Here is an 18274-nt window from a genome sequence, read left to right as displayed (position 1 = left end):
TGAAGGATGATTCCTGTAGCTGCTCTCTGGCCCTCACATGTGCATGCACGCATGCTCACAGCACATACACATCTCTATTGCTTATGTCTTTGGCATGGAGGGGCAGGGATGCTTGCATGTCCCATGGTGCACATGTGTAAGTGAGGAGGAGCTGGTTCTCTGTCCACCATGTGGGTTCCAGAGACTGAAGTCTGGTCAGCAAGTGTTGTGGTAAGCTTGTCTTTACCTGCTGAGCCATCTTGTCAGCCACTCCCCCAAACCCAAAGGAGGGCTTCTGGGAGAAAGTGGCAGCAATCACGGTGGCATTCTGTAAGCTGACTTAACCACTCACATGACACACTCTCAGTAAGCCACGAGCAGTTGCTGTCTCATCCCCACAGGGAGGTGACTCACCACCAACCTGAGTGGTATATCCAGAGACTGAGCACACCCCACCCCTGCACTCCTAAGCAGGCTAGACCTAAGCTCTGCTGCCCAGAAAGTCAACCTGAGGTCCGGTCCTTGGGAGGTCTTCCCAGCCGTGACCCACATGAGAGTTAAGCCCTTGCATTTCTCTGCTGCTCACACTGTGTGTCTGGCTCAAACCAGGCCAGCAGTGGAAGTAAAGCTCCTTACCAATGGAGATACAGAGCTGGGAGCACTGGGCACTGACATCTCACAGACATTCCTATGGCCTCACGCGCTCAGGCCTGGAGGAGCCCCTCCCTAAGGAGTCTTAGTCAACTAACCTAGCAGGAGCACCCTAGGCTGGCCTTAAGTCCACAGGATGTTCACCAGCCCATCCCCTTTGGCTTCAGATGTAAAAGCTAAGTAGACTCTTCTTTCTCCATCTGGGTAGCATTTCCAGTGGTGGGCAGGAAGCACTTCTCCCTGTTGTTAGGAGTCCCTGGCAGCTCGCCTGTTCCCAGGATGCAGACTAGGCCGAGGCAAGAAGAGGCGACAGTACAATGGTTAGGGGGGGAAAAGAGGACACAGCATCAAGGTCAAGTTCCAAGAGACCAAGGCTCCTTGTGCTACCCACTCCTCACCTAGAGAGGCTAGATCCCAGTGCCCTTGCTGGAAAACCCTCACAGGGCAGCATGCTGTGAGGCCTGGGCTTATAGTGGCTCAGGAGGGTGTGAGTCCGAGGAAGCTGACTGCCCTGGCCTGGGAGCCTCCCAGCAGGTGAACCAGGATCTGCACCTACAGATGCATCCAGGGCTTCCCAGGGGTTGGCATTGCAAAGCAGTGCCAACCAGGCACTCTTGCCAAAGAGGTTGAGAGGTGTGCTGCTGTCCTGGTCACAATGCAGGTTGTGACCCAGGAAAATATCTAAGGGAAAACTGAGGGCCAGTGAGAGGAGTCAGGCTGGAAGGGAAGTTTCCAGGATCTTGCCCCATGACGAGTCCCGAGCCTCTGAGTCAGGGGCACCCAGGAATGGCTGACTGAACTCACCAACCATGGCTGAAGGGATGCTCCTTGGGGAGTCATGCTCAGTCTGTAGGGCCTGGGGACCCAGCCTCTCCTTTGCCTTGGGGGCTTCCATGCTGAGGTAACCCTCAGCAAATCAGTGTAGGGTACAGACAGAGGGTGGCTGAGCTGAAGGCTCCAGCCTATGAGTGAGTAGGTCTGGGAAAGCAATCAAGAGGGGATGATTGCTGGGCGGTGGTGGCACACGCCTTTAATCCCAGCACTTGGGAGGCAGAGGCAGGCGGATTTCTGAGTTCGAGGCCAGCCTGGTCTACAGAGTGAGTTCCAGGACAGCCAGGGCTATACAGAGAAACCCTCCCTGTCTCGAAAAAACAAACAAACAAACAAACAAAAAACCCAAAAAAACAAAAACACCAGTGCTCAGAAGGCAGAGAGGGCAGATTATTGAGTTTTGTTTTGTTTTGTTTTGTTTCTTCTCAAGACAGGGTTTCTCTGTGTAGCCCTGGCTGGCCTTGAACTCAGAAATCTGCCTGCCTCTGCCTCCCAAGTTCCTAGTCAGCTAGGACTAAACAGAGAAAACCCCACCTCAAAAACCAATGAATAAACCAACTAATAAAGAGGATGATTTGAGCACAGCTGTGGAGGTACAAAGGCATGTATAGACTCTAAGCTGGGCTTAGAGGTAAACTGGGGTTGGATAGACTCTCTAAGACCAGAGACTACAAAAGCCAGAATTTGGTTATCCCAAGGGACAGTAAGTAGATGGAGTTTTCCCACCTTTGGCCAGGGTCCCTGCTGCAGGACATCTAGCCAGTGAGACCTATATGGACAAAAGATATAACCTCAGCCTTACTGGCTATACGGCCTGTGTGTCCCACAACTGAGCAGGCTCTGTTCCACAGTAATGTTGTTCCTTGACCTTTACCTGTTGGCCAGGAGTCCTTCCCCAGGGACAGCCAGCCAGGATTGGTCAGGCCAGGTAGTGGGGTGCCCAGGTCATCCAGCCTACAGTCCTTTAGCAGGTCCTGGTGCTGAAGGCACCCACTTTATGTTGAACATGCCTGGGGCCTCAGTCCTTTAGGCTAGGCATTATATTAGAACTGAGACCAGGTCCTGGAGGGAGGAGAAGCCCTGGAACAAGGCTAGTGGCCCTAGGGAGCCTCAACAGCTCTGAGAGCACACAGGCCTCAGAACATGGATCTCCAGGACCTACAGCTGCCATCACACCGGGAGCAGGCAGCCTGGGAAGCCAACCCCAGGACATACCTTTGTGAAGAGTCCTGTGGTGCTGTCCTAAAGCTCAGAGACCCCATAGTACCTACTCAGGGCAGAGAGGAAAGGACAGAGGTCAGGAAACCAAGTGTGGGGCAGTGGGCCTGGATCACAGTGGAAGGACAGCCCCTCTGGCAGCCAGAATAAGCAGTGGGGCAAAACATTTATTGCTCCTTTAGGTACCCTCAGGTATGGCATATGACAATGCGTCTCTACCAAAATGACATGAGGAAGTCTCTCAATGGCTGGTTCCACACATCCCCAGCAGCTGCAGGGCAGCCTCACACCAATATGATCTGAGCACTGAAACTCCTTTGAAGCTAGCCACATATCAGGAATGGACACCAGGCCCAAGGTGACACTTAGCCCATGCTCGGCCTCTTCTATGACCTGCTCCATAGCCAGGGCTCTTAGCCCATCCATGCTCAGCCTCCTCTATGACCCGCTCTTTGGCCCCAGCTCCAACAAGAGCCTGACAGGTCACTGGAAGCAGGGACCTAGCCTGCTGCACTCCATCTCCAAAGGATGATGTCTAACCCCAGGTGACAGCACACCAGGAACTCACAGGCGTGCTCACACAGGGCCTGTGCAACACAGGATTATGGAGTCACCTCCTTTGATCTTAGGCCAACCTGGTCCCTCCATCAGCCTCAAGTACAGGGAGATGAGGGTAAGGCCAGGCTTTCTGGTTAACTTAGCTAAACCACAGCTTCTGGCTAAGCTCTGGCTAAATGCTAGAGCCTTGCACCAGGGATGGGGCAGTCCAGGCTCCTGTAGGTTAGTCCAGGCTTCAGGCAGTGCCCAAAGCTTCCAACTTGTACCGTTTGGTCTAAAATCCAGGAAAGCCTATGGAGAGGAAACTTCATGTTGACAACAAAGAGCCAGGACAGAGCTTACACTGGGCAGTGATGAGGGATGCCTCCCGACTGAGCAGGGCCAGCCTACTCACCCCCCTCAACTACCCAGGAGGCCCCGCCCCCCACCTCTTTCTAAACACAAGCCACACAGGCAGTGGCTGGCCATATAAGGCAGCCTCTGGCCTCCCTGCTTGCTTGTGATGCTCATCTGGAGGCCCACTAGCCTGGGGTCTTGGTGGCAAAAGTCAGGTAGCCAGTGTGGCCCACAGTCTCCTTCATGGGTGTGCCACTACGGAAAGGGCTGGCATCAGAGCCCACGTTGACCTCTAAGTCGTTGGCCCCTAGGTCAGGCAAGGGCAGACTGACAGTGCGTACATTGTAGACCTGTGGCAGTACCTCCAGGGTGCTGAGCTCTGTGAAGCCATGGGCTGCCAGCGCCTGGCATGTGCGCTGCACCTGCTCAATGCATGGAGAGAAGGAGCAGAAGCGCCCACCTGCAAGAGCAAGCACTGAGTCAGAGGGTAGTGTAGTGGCACTCACAACCCACCCTGGACCTGAGGTTGGCTCCAGACTGACTGCAGACTGTAAGCCCTCAGACCAAGTCGCAATGCAAGGGCCTTGGGAAGCTATACATCTGTACCCTACCTGCTGTACCCTACCTTTGGGTAGAAGCCCAGGTCAGTGGCCAAGCCTAAGACCAAGATGCCTAGGTCTTGCTGCCAGTAGGCATCAGCATCCTGCCCTGTGGGAGGCAGTGGAGGGCTGGGGGGTCAGGGCTGTCAGAGCCAGACCCAAGAATAGCTCTAACAATAGGGCAGCATGGGGCGGTGTGTGGGCTGCTGCTGTCACAGAAAATTAGAGGCTGTCGCTGGCTCTTGGGAACAGGAGGAGCCTACAGCGAGCACAATTTGAGCTCCTCCCTGCTGCCTCCCACTGGGGCAGCCCACAGGCTTTACTTAGGCTGCCCAGAGACTGGGAAAGTGCCTTGTCCCTATCTTGGCAGTGCCTGTGGGCAAATCATGGCTGAGGTGGAGTGTGTACAAATGTCCCTAGGCCTGGTACCACAGTGCTCCCTGACACAGGACATTTGCAGGGATGAGACAGGAGGAGGCCTGATGCCAGGACAGTCTACTAAATAGCAAAGCACACCATATACTCCTTGCCAGAGGCCGCCAGAGATAGGGCGTGTTACAAAACACCAAGCCTACAAAAAGGACCCAGAGCATGAAGATCTGGGGAAAGAGCCCAGAAGAGGTGGTCGTGGGACAAGACCAAAAAGGGACAGAGGTAGGTGCCTCTGACTACTTTGTAAGCAGGCTCACCTGCCTGGCTCAGACCTCACCAAGGCTAGATTGGCCAATGACCCTGCATCAGGGACCTTTCAGGTGTAGACCTCCAGGCTTCCTTAGGCCACCTCGGCAGACAGCAGGAACACAGAGGTCTGGGCAGAACCTGAGGCAGGAGGAGAGCCTCCCCCACCCTCTGTGCAGAGCTAGGCGGAGCAGCCCTGGTTCTTCTCCAGAAAAGGCGAGATCCCTGGGACTCGCCTCTCTGCCTCTGGCTCGCGGCCGACCTTCTCCAGGCTCTCCCATCGCCCCGCCTCTACATTCAGCATCTTCCCTAAAAGGGTCCAGTCGTCTGGCTCTGCAGCATGGGTGTTGGGAGTTTGCAGGAAATGGCTGGGGGCAGGGGATTGCCTATGACCTCCATCTTGGATCCTGGCCCGTTCCATCATGCAAATCCTGCCTGCACTTGGACAGAGCTGTTAGGGGCCCCTGCTATCTTGGCTGGAGAATGGGACCCATCTCCTCTAACCCTGGTCTCCAGCCAGCCTGAGCCAGTCCTCACTGCGGGCCAAAACAAACCCTGATCTGGCCATTACTATGGTGTGGCCCTCAGGTACCTGGGTCTCCCTGGGTTCCAGATGACCCAGCTCAGCCCCTATTAGTACCACTGACGCACCTTCAACCTTGAGGGCATCCCAGGCGTGGCCCACAGCTTCCCAGGGTGATGGGATATCCAAGAAGACAGCGTCGGCTACGTGGACCACACCGAAGCCACTGCGGCACACATCCTGGGTGTGCACAGTCACCCACTGGCTCACCCGATGCTCCTGGAACTCCTCCCGGGCCTTGTCTGCCCGCTGCTGGTGGAACTCTACTGTGTGTAGGTGGCCAGTGGGGGCGATACTTCGGATGATTGCATGAGATACAGAACCGCTGCCGGTGCCTGGCAAGGGAAACAAATAGGATTGAAGGGTCCCTTGAGGACCATACCCATCCATCAACAGCTCCTCCTCTCCAAGAGGAAGGGGTTCATAGCAGGCATATGAGGGCAGAGACGAGGACACATCATGAGTTATATGTCCGCTCTTGGCAGCCTGAGTCTTGGGCTTGGGGTGCTGGGGCTGGAGTTGATGGGCTGTGTAGTTTTTGCACAGGTAGGGACAGGGAAGCCCTACCAGCACACACAGAACAAATGCAAACCATAGATTCAGTGGGGCCGACACAAGGTGAGTCTAAGCAGAGCTAATGCTGGGTCTGCACTATCCTGGGACCTAATCCCTTCTACACTACAGTTAACCCATGGATCTTGCCAACAGCTGCCTATCTTATTTCCTTGACTCAGTCCTCCTCAGGACACCAACCCTGCTAAATCTATCCCCATGAGATAAAGCCAACTGTACCACCCTTCCCACAATGTCTTCAGTCTATCAAAAACAGACTTTCCAGGCAGTGGTGGCGCACACCTTTAATCCCAGCATTTGGGAGGCAAAGGCAGGCAAATATCTAAGTTTGAGGCCAGCCTGGTCCACAAAGGAAGTTCCAGGACAGCCAGGGCTACACAGAGAAACCCTGTCTTGGAAAACCAATAGCCAACCTCAGCTCTTCTTTAGAGGCAGGGCTACCCTTCTTTACCCAACTTCATACACTCCAGGATCTGGGCTAGCTCTGTCTCCACTCATCCCTACAGCTGCCCCTTCCACAGCTCCAAGTACCCATGCTTGGTGACCACTTCCAGCAATGTGCCTCACTGGAGCAGTACTCTTTCAACTCGCCCCCTTACCCCATTCCCCCCCAAAAAAACCCTAAAAGCAAAGATGGACCCCATTCAACCCTGACCATTCCAAGACCCAGGAACGGACACCTACTGCAGGGGCCAGCCTGTTTAGCCACCCATCCACAAGGCCACTCCACCTCCAGTCTACCAGTGATTCCTTCCTCCCACACTGAGCCTCATGCACCAGGCTCCTCCGTCTTCGCTCTCAGCAGCCTCAGTTCTTTTACTACTGTCAGTCAGACCCATCCCTGAGGCAGCGGCAGGGCTTATCTTCCCATTCAAGGGAGACACCAGACTCCTGCCAGCTCTCCGAAGGCACCCTTCTTGCCTCGTAACTTCATTCATTGCTCCTGTGCCCTGATGTCCCAATCCAGCCACACTGATCTCCTTACCAACATGCCCAGGTGTTGAGCTTCTGCCTCAGGGCAGCACAGAGCTCTTCTTTGGTTTTTGTTAGTACCTCATCATCTTTACCTCATAGGTCACCTTCTCATATCCCTAACTTCCTGAGTTTGGGGATCCTGCTAAGTCATCTTCAAACAAGCTTCCCTGTCTTATAAGCTCCTCACAATCAATAGCACTGCATGGTCACCAGGCTCACTGCCTGTCCTGCCTTTCAAGGGCAGAGAAGGGATCTGGCACCACATAGGAGCACAGGAGTGTGTTGACTGAAACAGGGCGAAGGCCTGAAAGAGGGCAGCATAGCGCCTGATGCAAGGTACAAAAGGAGAGCTGTTAGAGCTGACCTGTATCCGCTCTCTCTCTTCAGAGGGAAAGACAATGGAAAGCCCCATAAAGCCAGCAACAGGGAGATTGGGAACTCTTGTGACTCTGAACCCAGCTTCTTAGCCCACAAGAAAGACACCACCAAGGATCTAGCCACATCTGATCCTGGGGTCATTCCTGGCAGAGGCGTATGTCTAAGATTGCTGCACCCAGTACCTGAGGGTGGATATGTGAGAGACAGCTAGCTCAGACACTTGTAGCCACCCCTTGGCTTTGTATCAGTGACAGTGCTAATTTTGATGGAACTAGAGGAGGGCCTGGCTGTGGGTAAGCGTGGGGCAGAATTCTCTCAACAATGAGCTCTGGAGTACCCAGTGTCCCTCCAGGAAGGGACAGCTGGCCTAGAGATAAGCAATCAGCACCTTAGCCAGCATCAAGCAAGCCTAGCTCTGACCCTCATAGGGCAACACTACCTCCTCTTTCTTCTTCAACCCAGGTTAGCCCCTATCAGCTGCCATTTTGATGATAGCAGCTAGTACTGCTTGTGTCTCACTTCCTGCAGCCACACCCTCCCGAGCAAGTGGAGTTGCTAAGTAAAACCTAGAAAAGAACCCAAGAAGTTCAGCACACAACTGAAGGAAGGATTGGCTGTAGACTGTCTTAACTGTGGGTCTGATTCCTACTTTCAAGTATGTGCTCAGCTCTGAGCTCATACCAGAGGAGCTCACCTGATTCACAGACCACAGAACCGGGCCGCAGCTCCAGCATCATGGTGATTAAGGCAATGTCGGTAGAGTAGAGGATCTGCGTGCGGTGGGGCAGGTTCACTGTCCAGAGCTCGGGAGTGGGGTGCAGCACATACACCCAGCCGCCTCTGCTGCAAATCACCTTGGAGCCAAATGGGCGGCCAATGAGGTCCACTGAGTGCCTCAGGACGCCATGCCGGGTCTGGGTCTGTGCCCCACGCTGCACACGCACTGCCACCATCGAGCCATGGCCCAGTGACAGGATGGCTGTGTCGCCTTCCTTGATCAGCTCCTCGTATGCCACGAAACTCATGGTGTTAACGTGTGCCAAGTGTCAGGGACCTGAAGAAGTGGTGTGTGGGCGTGAGGTCAGAGGACCAGGAGGCAGGATGAAGATCTGTAGTCTGGACCGAGAGGTCTGTGGGGCCTGGGTTCTGAGCAGGGTTATCGGACTTGCTTAGCCAACCCAACAGAGCTGCACTCTAGCCTCTAACATATAGAGCCCGTCTGGAGGTCTCTGTTCTCGGAGGACACGAGAGAGTGCGCGGTGGCAGAAGCTCAAGGATTCCCACACAGGAAGAACCAGAATATAGTTTTTTCTCCATTCCCCAGTGGGAAGGCGATAGCCTCTGATAGGCGTGCACGAGCAGGGGAGAGAAGCCACCTCCGAGCCCGGATTCCCCGTAGTCCCTTGCCCAGAGTCTTACGGAGGGCTCCCGACAGCAGGGAAGGCTGGCTTCCCGCAGAACTGCACGGGACCCGCCAGCGAGCCCGAAGCTCTGCTCCCAGCTCGGAAACTTACGCAGCATAAGCCGGCTCTCGGCTCCACACGTGGCTCCACTGCGGTCGCCGCACTTCCGGTGCTCTTTGATGATGTCAACCAGCGCAGGGATTTCTGGGAGTCGCCGCGCTGTCCTTTGCGCGCTCCCAAAGGACGTTTCCTAGCTGGCGTCTCCGAGGCTGTGTTCTGTGCATACTTACGCGTTGCCTAAGAGATTCGCGCACTGTACAAAATAAAAGTCCCATGTTCGCCAGCCGCTTGTCCGCGTGCGGCCTTTTAGGGTTGCCCAGTGCATGAAACTTCTGCCCGCGGGGTACGCCTGACCCTAAAGCTCACTTTGATAACTATGCAACCCCAGGGCCTCCCTACTACGGCCCACCAGGACATTTTGTCTTTGCAAACAGCTCCGGAACACCCTGTCTGGGCTCCAGAATAAATCCCAGAAAGTGGAACCGCAGGGCAAAGGGATGGGGGTCGGCGCGAAGACTTTGGCTAGGGCTGGGCGGAGTGAAAGCAATAGGTTTCGTCTGGAGTGTTCTGCAAACGTGGCTCTAGGTCCTGCCTGAGGGGGAGGGCACACTGCGTCCCTCCCCCCCCAGGATCCCTGGCATCTTGAGAGCCTATGAAATGGACTCACTGGTGCCCTGGGAGGGGGGCTGCTGGAGGCCAAGCAGAAAGGTGTTTTGTCTATAGTGGTGTTTTGTCTCAGCAGAGCTGATTCCGAGCCCCCGTGGGCTCCTCGTAAAGGAAGACTCTTCTCAGGTGTGTGCAGTAGAGGGGAGAGCCTACCTGCAGACCTCAGCTGGCAGAAGTAGAGAGAATGAGACTTTAGCTAGTTGGAACCAGTAGCAGTGACCAACTTTAGGCTGCACTCTACAGCGAGGAGGCTTGGACCCAGCCTGCCTTTTCTAGAATCTGCCAGCCTATAGGGATCCTCTGGGGCCAGGCTAGCCCAACCTGTGATGTTCTTGCCCTAGAAACTCAGGTGCCTGCCTTCAGACCTCCTCAGATTTCTGCCCTGACTGACCTTAATATGATAGCCCTGGAAGGACAGGCAATGAGGGCCGCCCATATTGTGAAGTCGCACTTTCAGCTGAGACATCCCAGCCATCCATATCCATGGCTCCACAACTCCTGTTCTTTCTTTTTTTTTTTAAATTGGATATTTTTTTGACATTTCAAATGTTTTCCCTTTTCTGGGTCTCCCCTTCGGAATCTCCGTATCCTGTCCTCCCTCCCCCCACAAACCCTGTTCTAACAGAGTACTTCATTCCCTTGGTGGTGCACAGCCCCACACACATCCTAATTGCTCCTCTGGAGAGTTAGACTTTCCACTTCTCCTGAGAGGTTCCTCTTGCACAGCTTCTTGGTCGCATGGAGACCTGACTACATCCCCACCCAACCTATGAGTTCAACAAGGGGGGTTTCCCTTGGTTCCAGTTACCCACTACTGGCTTTCCAGTACTTCCTGTGTACCTTCTCCAGTCTACCTTCTCAGAACTGGCCATCTGTCATGCCTAACCTCAGCCTGGAGTCTTCAAGCAGAACCAGCCTCCTTAAGACTCTAGCTGGTGAGGTGGGGGTGGGGAGATTTCCCAGGGCAGTTTATCCTCTGAGTTCTCCTAATAAAAATGCTACATGCAGCCAGCTAACTCTCATGTCATTGAAACCTCTCCCCTACAATTTTATGACTACATTACAGACGGGGAACAGAAGGCTAATTTGTATAACGTCATACAGACAACATGGTTTCAAGCAGGACTGAATTTTGTCTTTGAGATAGTCTCCCTGTATAGCCTAATGTGGTCTGGAACTCACTATATAGATCATGCTGGTCTCAGACTCAAGAGATCCACCTACCTCTGCCTACCAGGTACTGTGCTTAAAGGCGTGCTCCATCCTGGCCTGACGGATTTGCAGTTCAAAGCCTAGTTTCAGAAAACTGATAGCAGCACAGTTGAGCAAGAACAGAGGCGGCCCCAAAGGAAAAAAAGCTGAAGAAGCCTTTGGAAGCTGCTGCACCTGCACCTCTGGCAGGGCCTGGGCTGCCAAGAGTCCCCTTTGACCAGCACAACCTCCTGCTGCACTGTCCTGCAGCCCCTGCCAACTTCCCTTTTGTGTTCCATGAGCAGAGTGGAAGAGATGGACCCTGGGCACAGACTGTGGATGGCCTCTGTGGAACCTGGAGCCCAGGGCTGGCTTATCTGTTTCTCCACTTACCCTGCTGGACTGGACCATGCTCTATGAATAAAAACCTAGGACTTCTTTGAGGCCCCTTCCTGCTCTGTGGTTAATGTGTGACTTGGTGTGATTTCGAAGGAGACAGAACCATAAATCAGGGGGGTGATGTCATCCAGCTTCTTGTCTGGAAAGTGCCAGACCAGCTACTGGGTCCCAAAGATAGCAGTGGTCCACAGTCAGGAGCACAGCTGGGTTACAAGGCTTCCTTGCTCTGAGGGCTACCAGGATTTCCATGCAACACCCAGTGGGGGGCTCACATTGATATTGTGATCTGAAGGCCATGAAGGCTCCTTCACCTCCCTATCCTGCTGTCACCTCCACTATACTCTATGAATCTGTACAATGTCCCAAGAGAGTCACCCCAGGACCATTGGGGGATATCTGGACTTCGGAGCCAGCACTTCTTTGTGTATCTTCCTTTGTGTATCTGCTGAAGAATGGGCTGGGTCAAAGGTCACAGAAACCTGTGCCTGTGCTGGGTGTGGTTTAAGGTCGGGATAGGCACCCCTGCCTTCTGCTCCTCACCTCTATTAGAGTCCTGGTCTTGCTCTGGCAGGGAGATAAAAAGGGGTAAGAAAGGAGAAAAGGCTAAGGAGCTGTAAATCCTGGAGACAAAGAGGAAGCCCGGAACCCCCCACCCCCACCTCCAGTCTAGATAACAAGTTTGCTTCCTATTTCTAAAACAGAAACTCGAGCACTTGGGGCTCAAGCAGATCCAGCTTCCCTGAAAGGGGCCAGGGCTGGGTAGGCAGGCAGCTGCAGCTGTTTCTGAGATGGGGAGGCTGCAGGGAGCATAGAGTACAGGGCTGATGGCACGTCTGCAGTCTAGCTAGAGACAAGAGCTCTTGGAGCCCAGGCTGGCCTTGGATTCCTAACCTTCCTGCCCACATTCCTTTTTTCCTTTTTGAGAGAGGGTTTCTCTATGTAACCCTGACTGCCCCAGACACTCACTACGTACGTAGATGAGGCTGGACTTGATACACAGATATACACCTGCCTCTTCTTCCTGACTGCTGGGATACCTCCTTGTGTGAGGTTGTTTTATTGGCTTACAAAATAGTGACTTGACCTGGGCATGGTGGCTCAGTCTGATATATCAGAACTTGGGATGCTGAGACAGGAAGAGCCTGGTCTATGGGCTCCTGTCTCAAAACACAATAGGTTGAAACTGGCCAAGATGAGTGAGAGACAGGAGGAGTCTCTGCAGTAGCTCTGAGGACAGAACAGTGGCAACTTTTCATGCTCACCCAGGCAGAGGCAGGCAGCCTTTCTGCCCTGAGTTCTTCACTCCCGAGCCTTCTACCCAGGCACCTGCACATTCTCTCACAGGCTGGAATTCTTGCCTACCTCCTGCAGTTTGCTCAGGGCAGCCCACCTCTACAGAAAGGCAGAGTCCCTATGCCTCCTCCTTGTTCCTTGCATCCAGCACCTCACTGGTGGCTGGAGGCGCGGTGGAGCAGTCCCTCCCAAAGCCATCTTCTGCTTCTTTTCCTCTGGGGCTTAGATGTGCTATCAGTTCTCTGAAGCTAGGCCTTGGACTGCAATCTCTCAGCACTGGGTGGGCCTGGGCCACGCCCTTAAATCTAGAACTGGGTAAGCAGAGGCAGGCAGATCTCTGAGACCTGCTTGCTTGGTCTACAAGGTGAGTTCCAAGGCTATAGAGAGAGACTGTCAAAGTCAAATGACTGAAGATACTCTGTCAAACACGCAAAGATGAAGGGTTCTCCCGATCTTTGCTTTTTTAGCCCAGAAGTGAGTGATGGGCTCTGAGCGGACATTAAACATGAAAGCATAGATATTATTATTATTATTATTATTATTATTATTTTGGTTTTTCAAGACAGGGTTTCTCTGTCTTGGCTGTCCTGGAACTCACTCGCATTTGGCCTTGAACTCAGAAATCCGCCTGCCTCTGCCTCCCAAGTGCTGGGATTAAAGGCGTGCGCCACCACCGCCCGGCTCTGATATTTTTTTTTAGACAGGGTTTCTCTGTGGAACAGAGCCCTGGCTGGACTGGACTCCCTTTGTAGACCAGGCTGGTCTTAAACTCACAGAGATTCTCCCGTCTCTGCCTCCCTAGTGCTCAGATTAAAAGGGTGTGCCATTACAGGGTCTCACCTCTATATTTGTATCAACTGCACCGTCTACCATTCTGCACACTTTTCTACCCATGGGCATCCCCTAATGAGCCCAATGGGTCGAATCCAAACTTGTTCCTTCTACACGTTTCCTGGCCTGTTTGTAGAGAACGGACACCGTCTTTCTACAGGCTAGATTCCTAGAAGTGGGAATGCTAGGTCATGGAGCAATTTTTAAAATTTTAATAAATACTGCCAAATTACTTTCCAGAAAAAGATGAAGCTTCTGGCAGCCGCAGGCAGGGTGCGAACGGCTCTCTCCACACATCGCAATGCACAGCCAGCATCTCCACACATCCCAATGAACAGCCGGCATCTCCACACACCCCAATGCACAGCAGCATTGGCTGTGGTCAAATTCCAGGGTTCCTCGGACCTGCGTGTGTGAGGCATGGGAGAGAGACTGTTTCAATGTGTTGGATCTGATTAATGAGCTTATTTTTGACTGGTGCTTCCTCCACCCCCTGTTTGTCTGCCGATGGTGGGTAGGTTTTTGTGGGTGGGGTGGTAGAAACCAGTCCCCTGAGAAAGGGCCAGAGGATGGGGATTTGGAGATTCAAAAACAGTCTCTAGGAGCTAAGTGTCTTGAATCTTTCAGGGTCTGGGTCCAAGGGTCTTGGCTCGGTTCCTTAGAGCCTGCCCAAGGTCAGAACACCCTGGGTGCTTCCGGGCGGGACCGCAGCCAGACTGCGCCTCTGGTGTTGCACCAAGAACACCCAGGAGATGCCCGCAGGCACCTTGAGGAAGGTCAGCGGCTCTGTTCCGTTTTGTACCGCCTGGATGCAGTAGATGGATGCGGTACCCAATGTTAAAAACCTGGACTCTCTCGCCATGACCCTTTCTACACCGCTGTCGCCCAGACGAGGCAGGAGGCAGGGAAGGCAGGAGCCTCAAGTGCCAACTGGCTTCCCAGACTCAGTTTCCTGACCACAGGCAGTGTGTGTGAAGCAGGTCTAGGGTTTTCTATGGCTCTGGGTTTCGTCTTCGCGATCTTGCGCGAGCACCACGGGGGTAGCCAAACTGCGCAGCGGGGTCCACCGCTAGGATGGGCCGCTGGGGGTGTCAAGGGTTGCTGCTTTGGACAAAGCGGCGGCACCACCCCAAAGCGCGGACCAATGGAATGAATGGGCTATAAATAGCCACCAATGGGAGGCCGGCGACGCGCCCCTTAAGAGCTCAGGGAGCGGCGAGCGGCTGTCGTTCTTCTGCGCTGCGCCAGGAGCTGCAAGCACAGGCTCTCTTCGCCCCTGCTCCGTTCGGCATCCCGGTGAGCGGGTCCAAGGGTCAGGGGTAGCCCTGTGGGGCGCTACGCGGTGGGGTGCGGGACCGGGGCATCACGCGCAGCCTCTCTGGCAGGAGCGCGCATCGGACCCGCCGGGGAACTTGGGATGCGCCGGACTCCTACGACGCAGACCCTTGGTGGCGTCCAGGGAAAGCCTCGGGGGTCCCGAGTGCTTTGCTGGTCCCTGGAGGCCGGTGTGTAAAGCTCCTTTGACCCCGCTCTTCCCCGCAGCCCGCTGCCGCCATGCCCTTCTCCAACAGCCATAACACGCAGAAGCTGCGCTTCCCGGCCGAGGATGAGTTCCCTGATCTGAGCAGCCACAACAACCATATGGCCAAGGTGCTGACCCCCGAGCTCTACGCCGAGCTCCGTGCCAAGTGCACACCGAGCGGCTTTACACTGGACGACGTCATTCAGACTGGCGTAGACAATCCGGGTATGCACACCCCTGTAGCGTCAGGCTTCCGCCTCCCCAAGAAGCCCCCCGGGCAAGGATCCCAATGCTCTTCCCTGAACCTTCGGCGGGCTGGGGTCCCCTGGTCCCCTCTCGGCGCTTAGCCATAAGGGCCTCGGCTTGCTCCAGTCTGACGGTGACGTCACTGTTGCCGCGCCCCTCCTCCAGGCCACCCGTACATCTTGACCGTGGGTGCAGTGGCCGGCGACGAGGAGAGTTACGACGTATTCAAGGACCTTTTCGACCCCATTATTGAGGACCGGCACGGCGGCTACCAGCCCAGTGATGAGCACAAGACCGACCTCAACCCAGACAACCTGCAGGTGCGGGGCGTCAGGGTCCGGGCGTGCTGGGGAGAGAGTGGTCTCGGCGCTCACTTCGGCCACCGTCTTGTATTCCCAGGGTGGCGATGACCTGGACCCCAACTACGTGCTGAGCTCACGGGTGCGCACAGGCCGCAGCATCCGCGGCTTCTGTCTCCCCCCGCACTGCAGCCGCGGGGAGCGCCGCGCCATCGAGAAGCTGGCAGTAGAAGGTAGGGGTCGGGTATCAGCCGCCAGAGCTGCAGCGCTCTTGTCTGCACGCGCGTTTCCCCAGGCGACTGAGGGTCGAAGACCCACTTTTGCCTGCGGGGACACATTGCCGCGGGCGGGGCGGCGGGCTTGCTCGCCCGCTCACCCTGTCCTTGAACTCTGCACTCCGCAGCCCTGTCCAGCCTAGATGGCGACCTGTCTGGCAGGTACTACGCGCTCAAGAGCATGACCGAGGCGGAGCAGCAGCAGCTCATTGACGACCACTTCCTCTTCGACAAGCCCGTGTCGCCTCTGCTGCTGGCCTCCGGCATGGCCCGCGACTGGCCGGATGCTCGGGGCATATGGTACGAGCCCTCTCCCCCCCAGTCCCCGGAAGGTTGGGCCCGGTCTGAATTCCTAGCTTGTGCGGTGCTACCCTCCGCGCAGGTGACCTTGGTTCTGCAGATGACTGAGGTCCCTGCGCTGCGGGAGGCCGCAGTCTCCAGGGATTCAAGGGTGGTGACCAGTCTCTTTGGCGTCTGTTCTCCGCCCTCCTCCTGGGAGCCGGCGCTTCTTGTTTTCTCTCCTCCTTCTCACCCCCTGATTCCGCCGGGATTGTGCCAGGTGCCAGTGACGCAAAAGCCTCCGCACCCGTCCGGGCAGGGCTCCTACCCCTGCAGACTGCGCGGGCGGAGGCGTGCTTCCTCTGGTGGGTTGCTCTGGCGGCTCCAGACCCTTGCGGGCCACACAGTGCATGACTGGTGATTGAGGTGGATTTGAGCTGCCCTGCCTTCCTCCAGTGTTGCTGGGATTGGCATCTTGGTGACAGCCCCCACTCCAGCACTCGGGAAGCTCTTTTTGTTTGAGGTCACCCACCTATAGTGTCTTTCTGGGTGTGATCTAAGGCTATTTCTGGCAGGGCTTTTGGCTTGACTATACCCCTCCCTCCCTCCAGGCACAATGACAATAAGACTTTCCTGGTGTGGATCAACGAAGAGGACCACCTGCGGGTCATCTCCATGCAGAAGGGGGGCAATATGAAGGAGGTGTTCACCCGATTCTGCACTGGCCTCACTCAGGTCAGGCCTAGGCCTCACCCTCACTAGGGGGTCGATGCTAGGGAGGGGTCACATTTCCCAGGGTCCTTAGGGCTTCCGGCCCTCTTAACTTTCCCTTCTCCACCTTCAGATCGAAACTCTCTTCAAGTCCAAGAACTATGAGTTCATGTGGAACCCTCACCTGGGCTACATCCTCACGTGCCCATCCAACCTGGGCACTGGGCTCCGGGCAGGTGTGCACATCAAGCTGCCCCACCTGGGAAAGCACGAGAAGTTCTCGGAGGTGCTCAAGCGGCTGCGGCTTCAGAAGAGAGGCACAGGTGAGGGCAGACAGCGCGGGTGAGGGGCAGACAGACAGCGAAGGTTTCCCCAGCCCCGCTGACTTGCCTGTCCCCCACCCCCAGGTGGCGTGGATACCGCTGCTGTCGGTGGAGTTTTTGATGTCTCCAACGCTGACCGCCTGGGCTTCTCAGAGGTGGAGCTGGTGCAGATGGTGGTGGACGGAGTGAAGTTACTCATTGAGATGGAGCAGCGGCTTGAGCAGGGTCAGGCTATCGATGACCTCATGCCCGCCCAGAAGTGAAGCCTGGCCCTTACCACCACCAGGCTGCCGCTTCCTAACTTATTACCCGGGCAGTGCCCGCCATGCATCCTTGATGTTTGCCGCCTGGCGGCTGAGCCCTTAGCCTCGCTGTAGAGACTTCTGTCGCCCTGGGTAGAGTTTATTTTTTTGATGGCTAAGCTGTTGCTGACACTGAAATAAACTAGGGTTTGGCCTGCCCTATGTCTGAGCGTCGCTTCTCCTTTCCTAGAGAGGTGTGTGCGCGCGCGCGCGCGTGTGTGTGTGTGTGTGCGCGCGCGCGCGCGCGCGTGTGTGTGCATGCGCGTGTCTTGGCCTCCCGTGTCATCTCACCTAGCAGATGAAACACGAGCCATAGAAGATACAGGGCAGAGAGAGAGAGAGAGAGGGAGGGAGGCTCTGAGTCCAGCCTGAGCATCTAAGGACATTTGTGCTTGAAGGGTGGAGCCTAGTATTTCCTTAGCTCTAGCCAGCTAGAGCGAGTCTGAAACTTGACATCTTCCCCAGTTTCTTTCTGCTGTCTTCCTGGCAGCCTGAAGATCCAAAGTTCTATCTCACTTCCTCCCCATCCCGGCTCCAACCCCCACTCCAGTTCCTTAATAATCCTTAGCCTACTCCAACTTCCACCAACTTCCATTCTCCTCAGGTTGAGGTGCCTCCTCCCGTCCCCTCCACCCATCCAGGCTTCATTCCCCTCCCCTCTCATTTGCAGCTTCCTCTCTGGGGCCCTAGTGGTTGGGAGGAGACAGCTCTCTGCTTCCACTCCTAGCTTTTGTGCCACGTCATCTAGGAGACAGGACAGCAGTTTGAGGGGCTCTGCTGTGACCAGTCCTTGGACATATTAAAGGGGAGGTACCTCAAGGCTCACATCAGAGGTACTGGGCACACACAAGGCTTGGCTGCCCTCATGGCCGCTTATCCTGGTTGGGCTGCAAGAAGAGATCTGGCCCACATTTGGAAAGCTGAGAAAGGAAAAAACATCAACCAGGGGCCGGGACTACAGTTCCCCGCCCCCAAAGTGACTCTTCCAAGAAGACAGTCTTGTGCTGCCACCTGTTGGTCAGGCTCACCATGGACCCAGGAGATGGGGAGGCATCATTGAGCTATGAGCCACAGAGGTGTGTCCTGGGGTCTGCTTCAATGGCCAGACTCCAGCT

At 55.3% G+C, this 18274-nt stretch overlaps 2 protein-coding genes across 2 annotated transcripts; one reads left to right on the top strand and one right to left on the bottom strand.

Moving 5' to 3' along the window:
- Positions 1-2826: 2826 nt before the first annotated feature.
- Positions 2827-8983, bottom strand: Trmt61a (tRNA methyltransferase 61A). Its single transcript, XM_031356903.1, has 4 exons — positions 8874-8983; positions 8054-8413; positions 5502-5768; positions 2827-4033 (listed from the first exon to the last, which is right to left on the bottom strand). The coding sequence occupies exons 2-4, from the start codon at positions 8382-8384 to the stop codon at positions 3759-3761; spliced, it is 873 nt and encodes a 290-aa protein (XP_031212763.1). The 5' UTR covers positions 8385-8413; positions 8874-8983; the 3' UTR covers positions 2827-3758.
- A 5384-nt stretch (positions 8984-14367) lies between these two features.
- Positions 14368-17322, top strand: Ckb (creatine kinase B). Its single transcript, XM_031356791.1, has 8 exons — positions 14368-14498; positions 14745-14949; positions 15136-15290; positions 15370-15502; positions 15673-15844; positions 16435-16558; positions 16668-16857; positions 16942-17322. The coding sequence occupies exons 2-8, from the start codon at positions 14757-14759 to the stop codon at positions 17118-17120; spliced, it is 1146 nt and encodes a 381-aa protein (XP_031212651.1). The 5' UTR covers positions 14368-14498; positions 14745-14756; the 3' UTR covers positions 17121-17322.
- Positions 17323-18274: the final 952 nt, after the last annotated feature.

Source organism: Mastomys coucha, unplaced genomic scaffold (genome assembly GCF_008632895.1).
Source record: "Mastomys coucha isolate ucsf_1 unplaced genomic scaffold, UCSF_Mcou_1 pScaffold6, whole genome shotgun sequence".
In the NCBI taxonomy this organism is placed as follows: domain Eukaryota; kingdom Metazoa; phylum Chordata; class Mammalia; order Rodentia; family Muridae; genus Mastomys; species Mastomys coucha.
The sequence above is the reverse complement of the archived record's forward strand: the minus strand, read 5'-3'. Positions and strand labels throughout refer to the sequence as shown.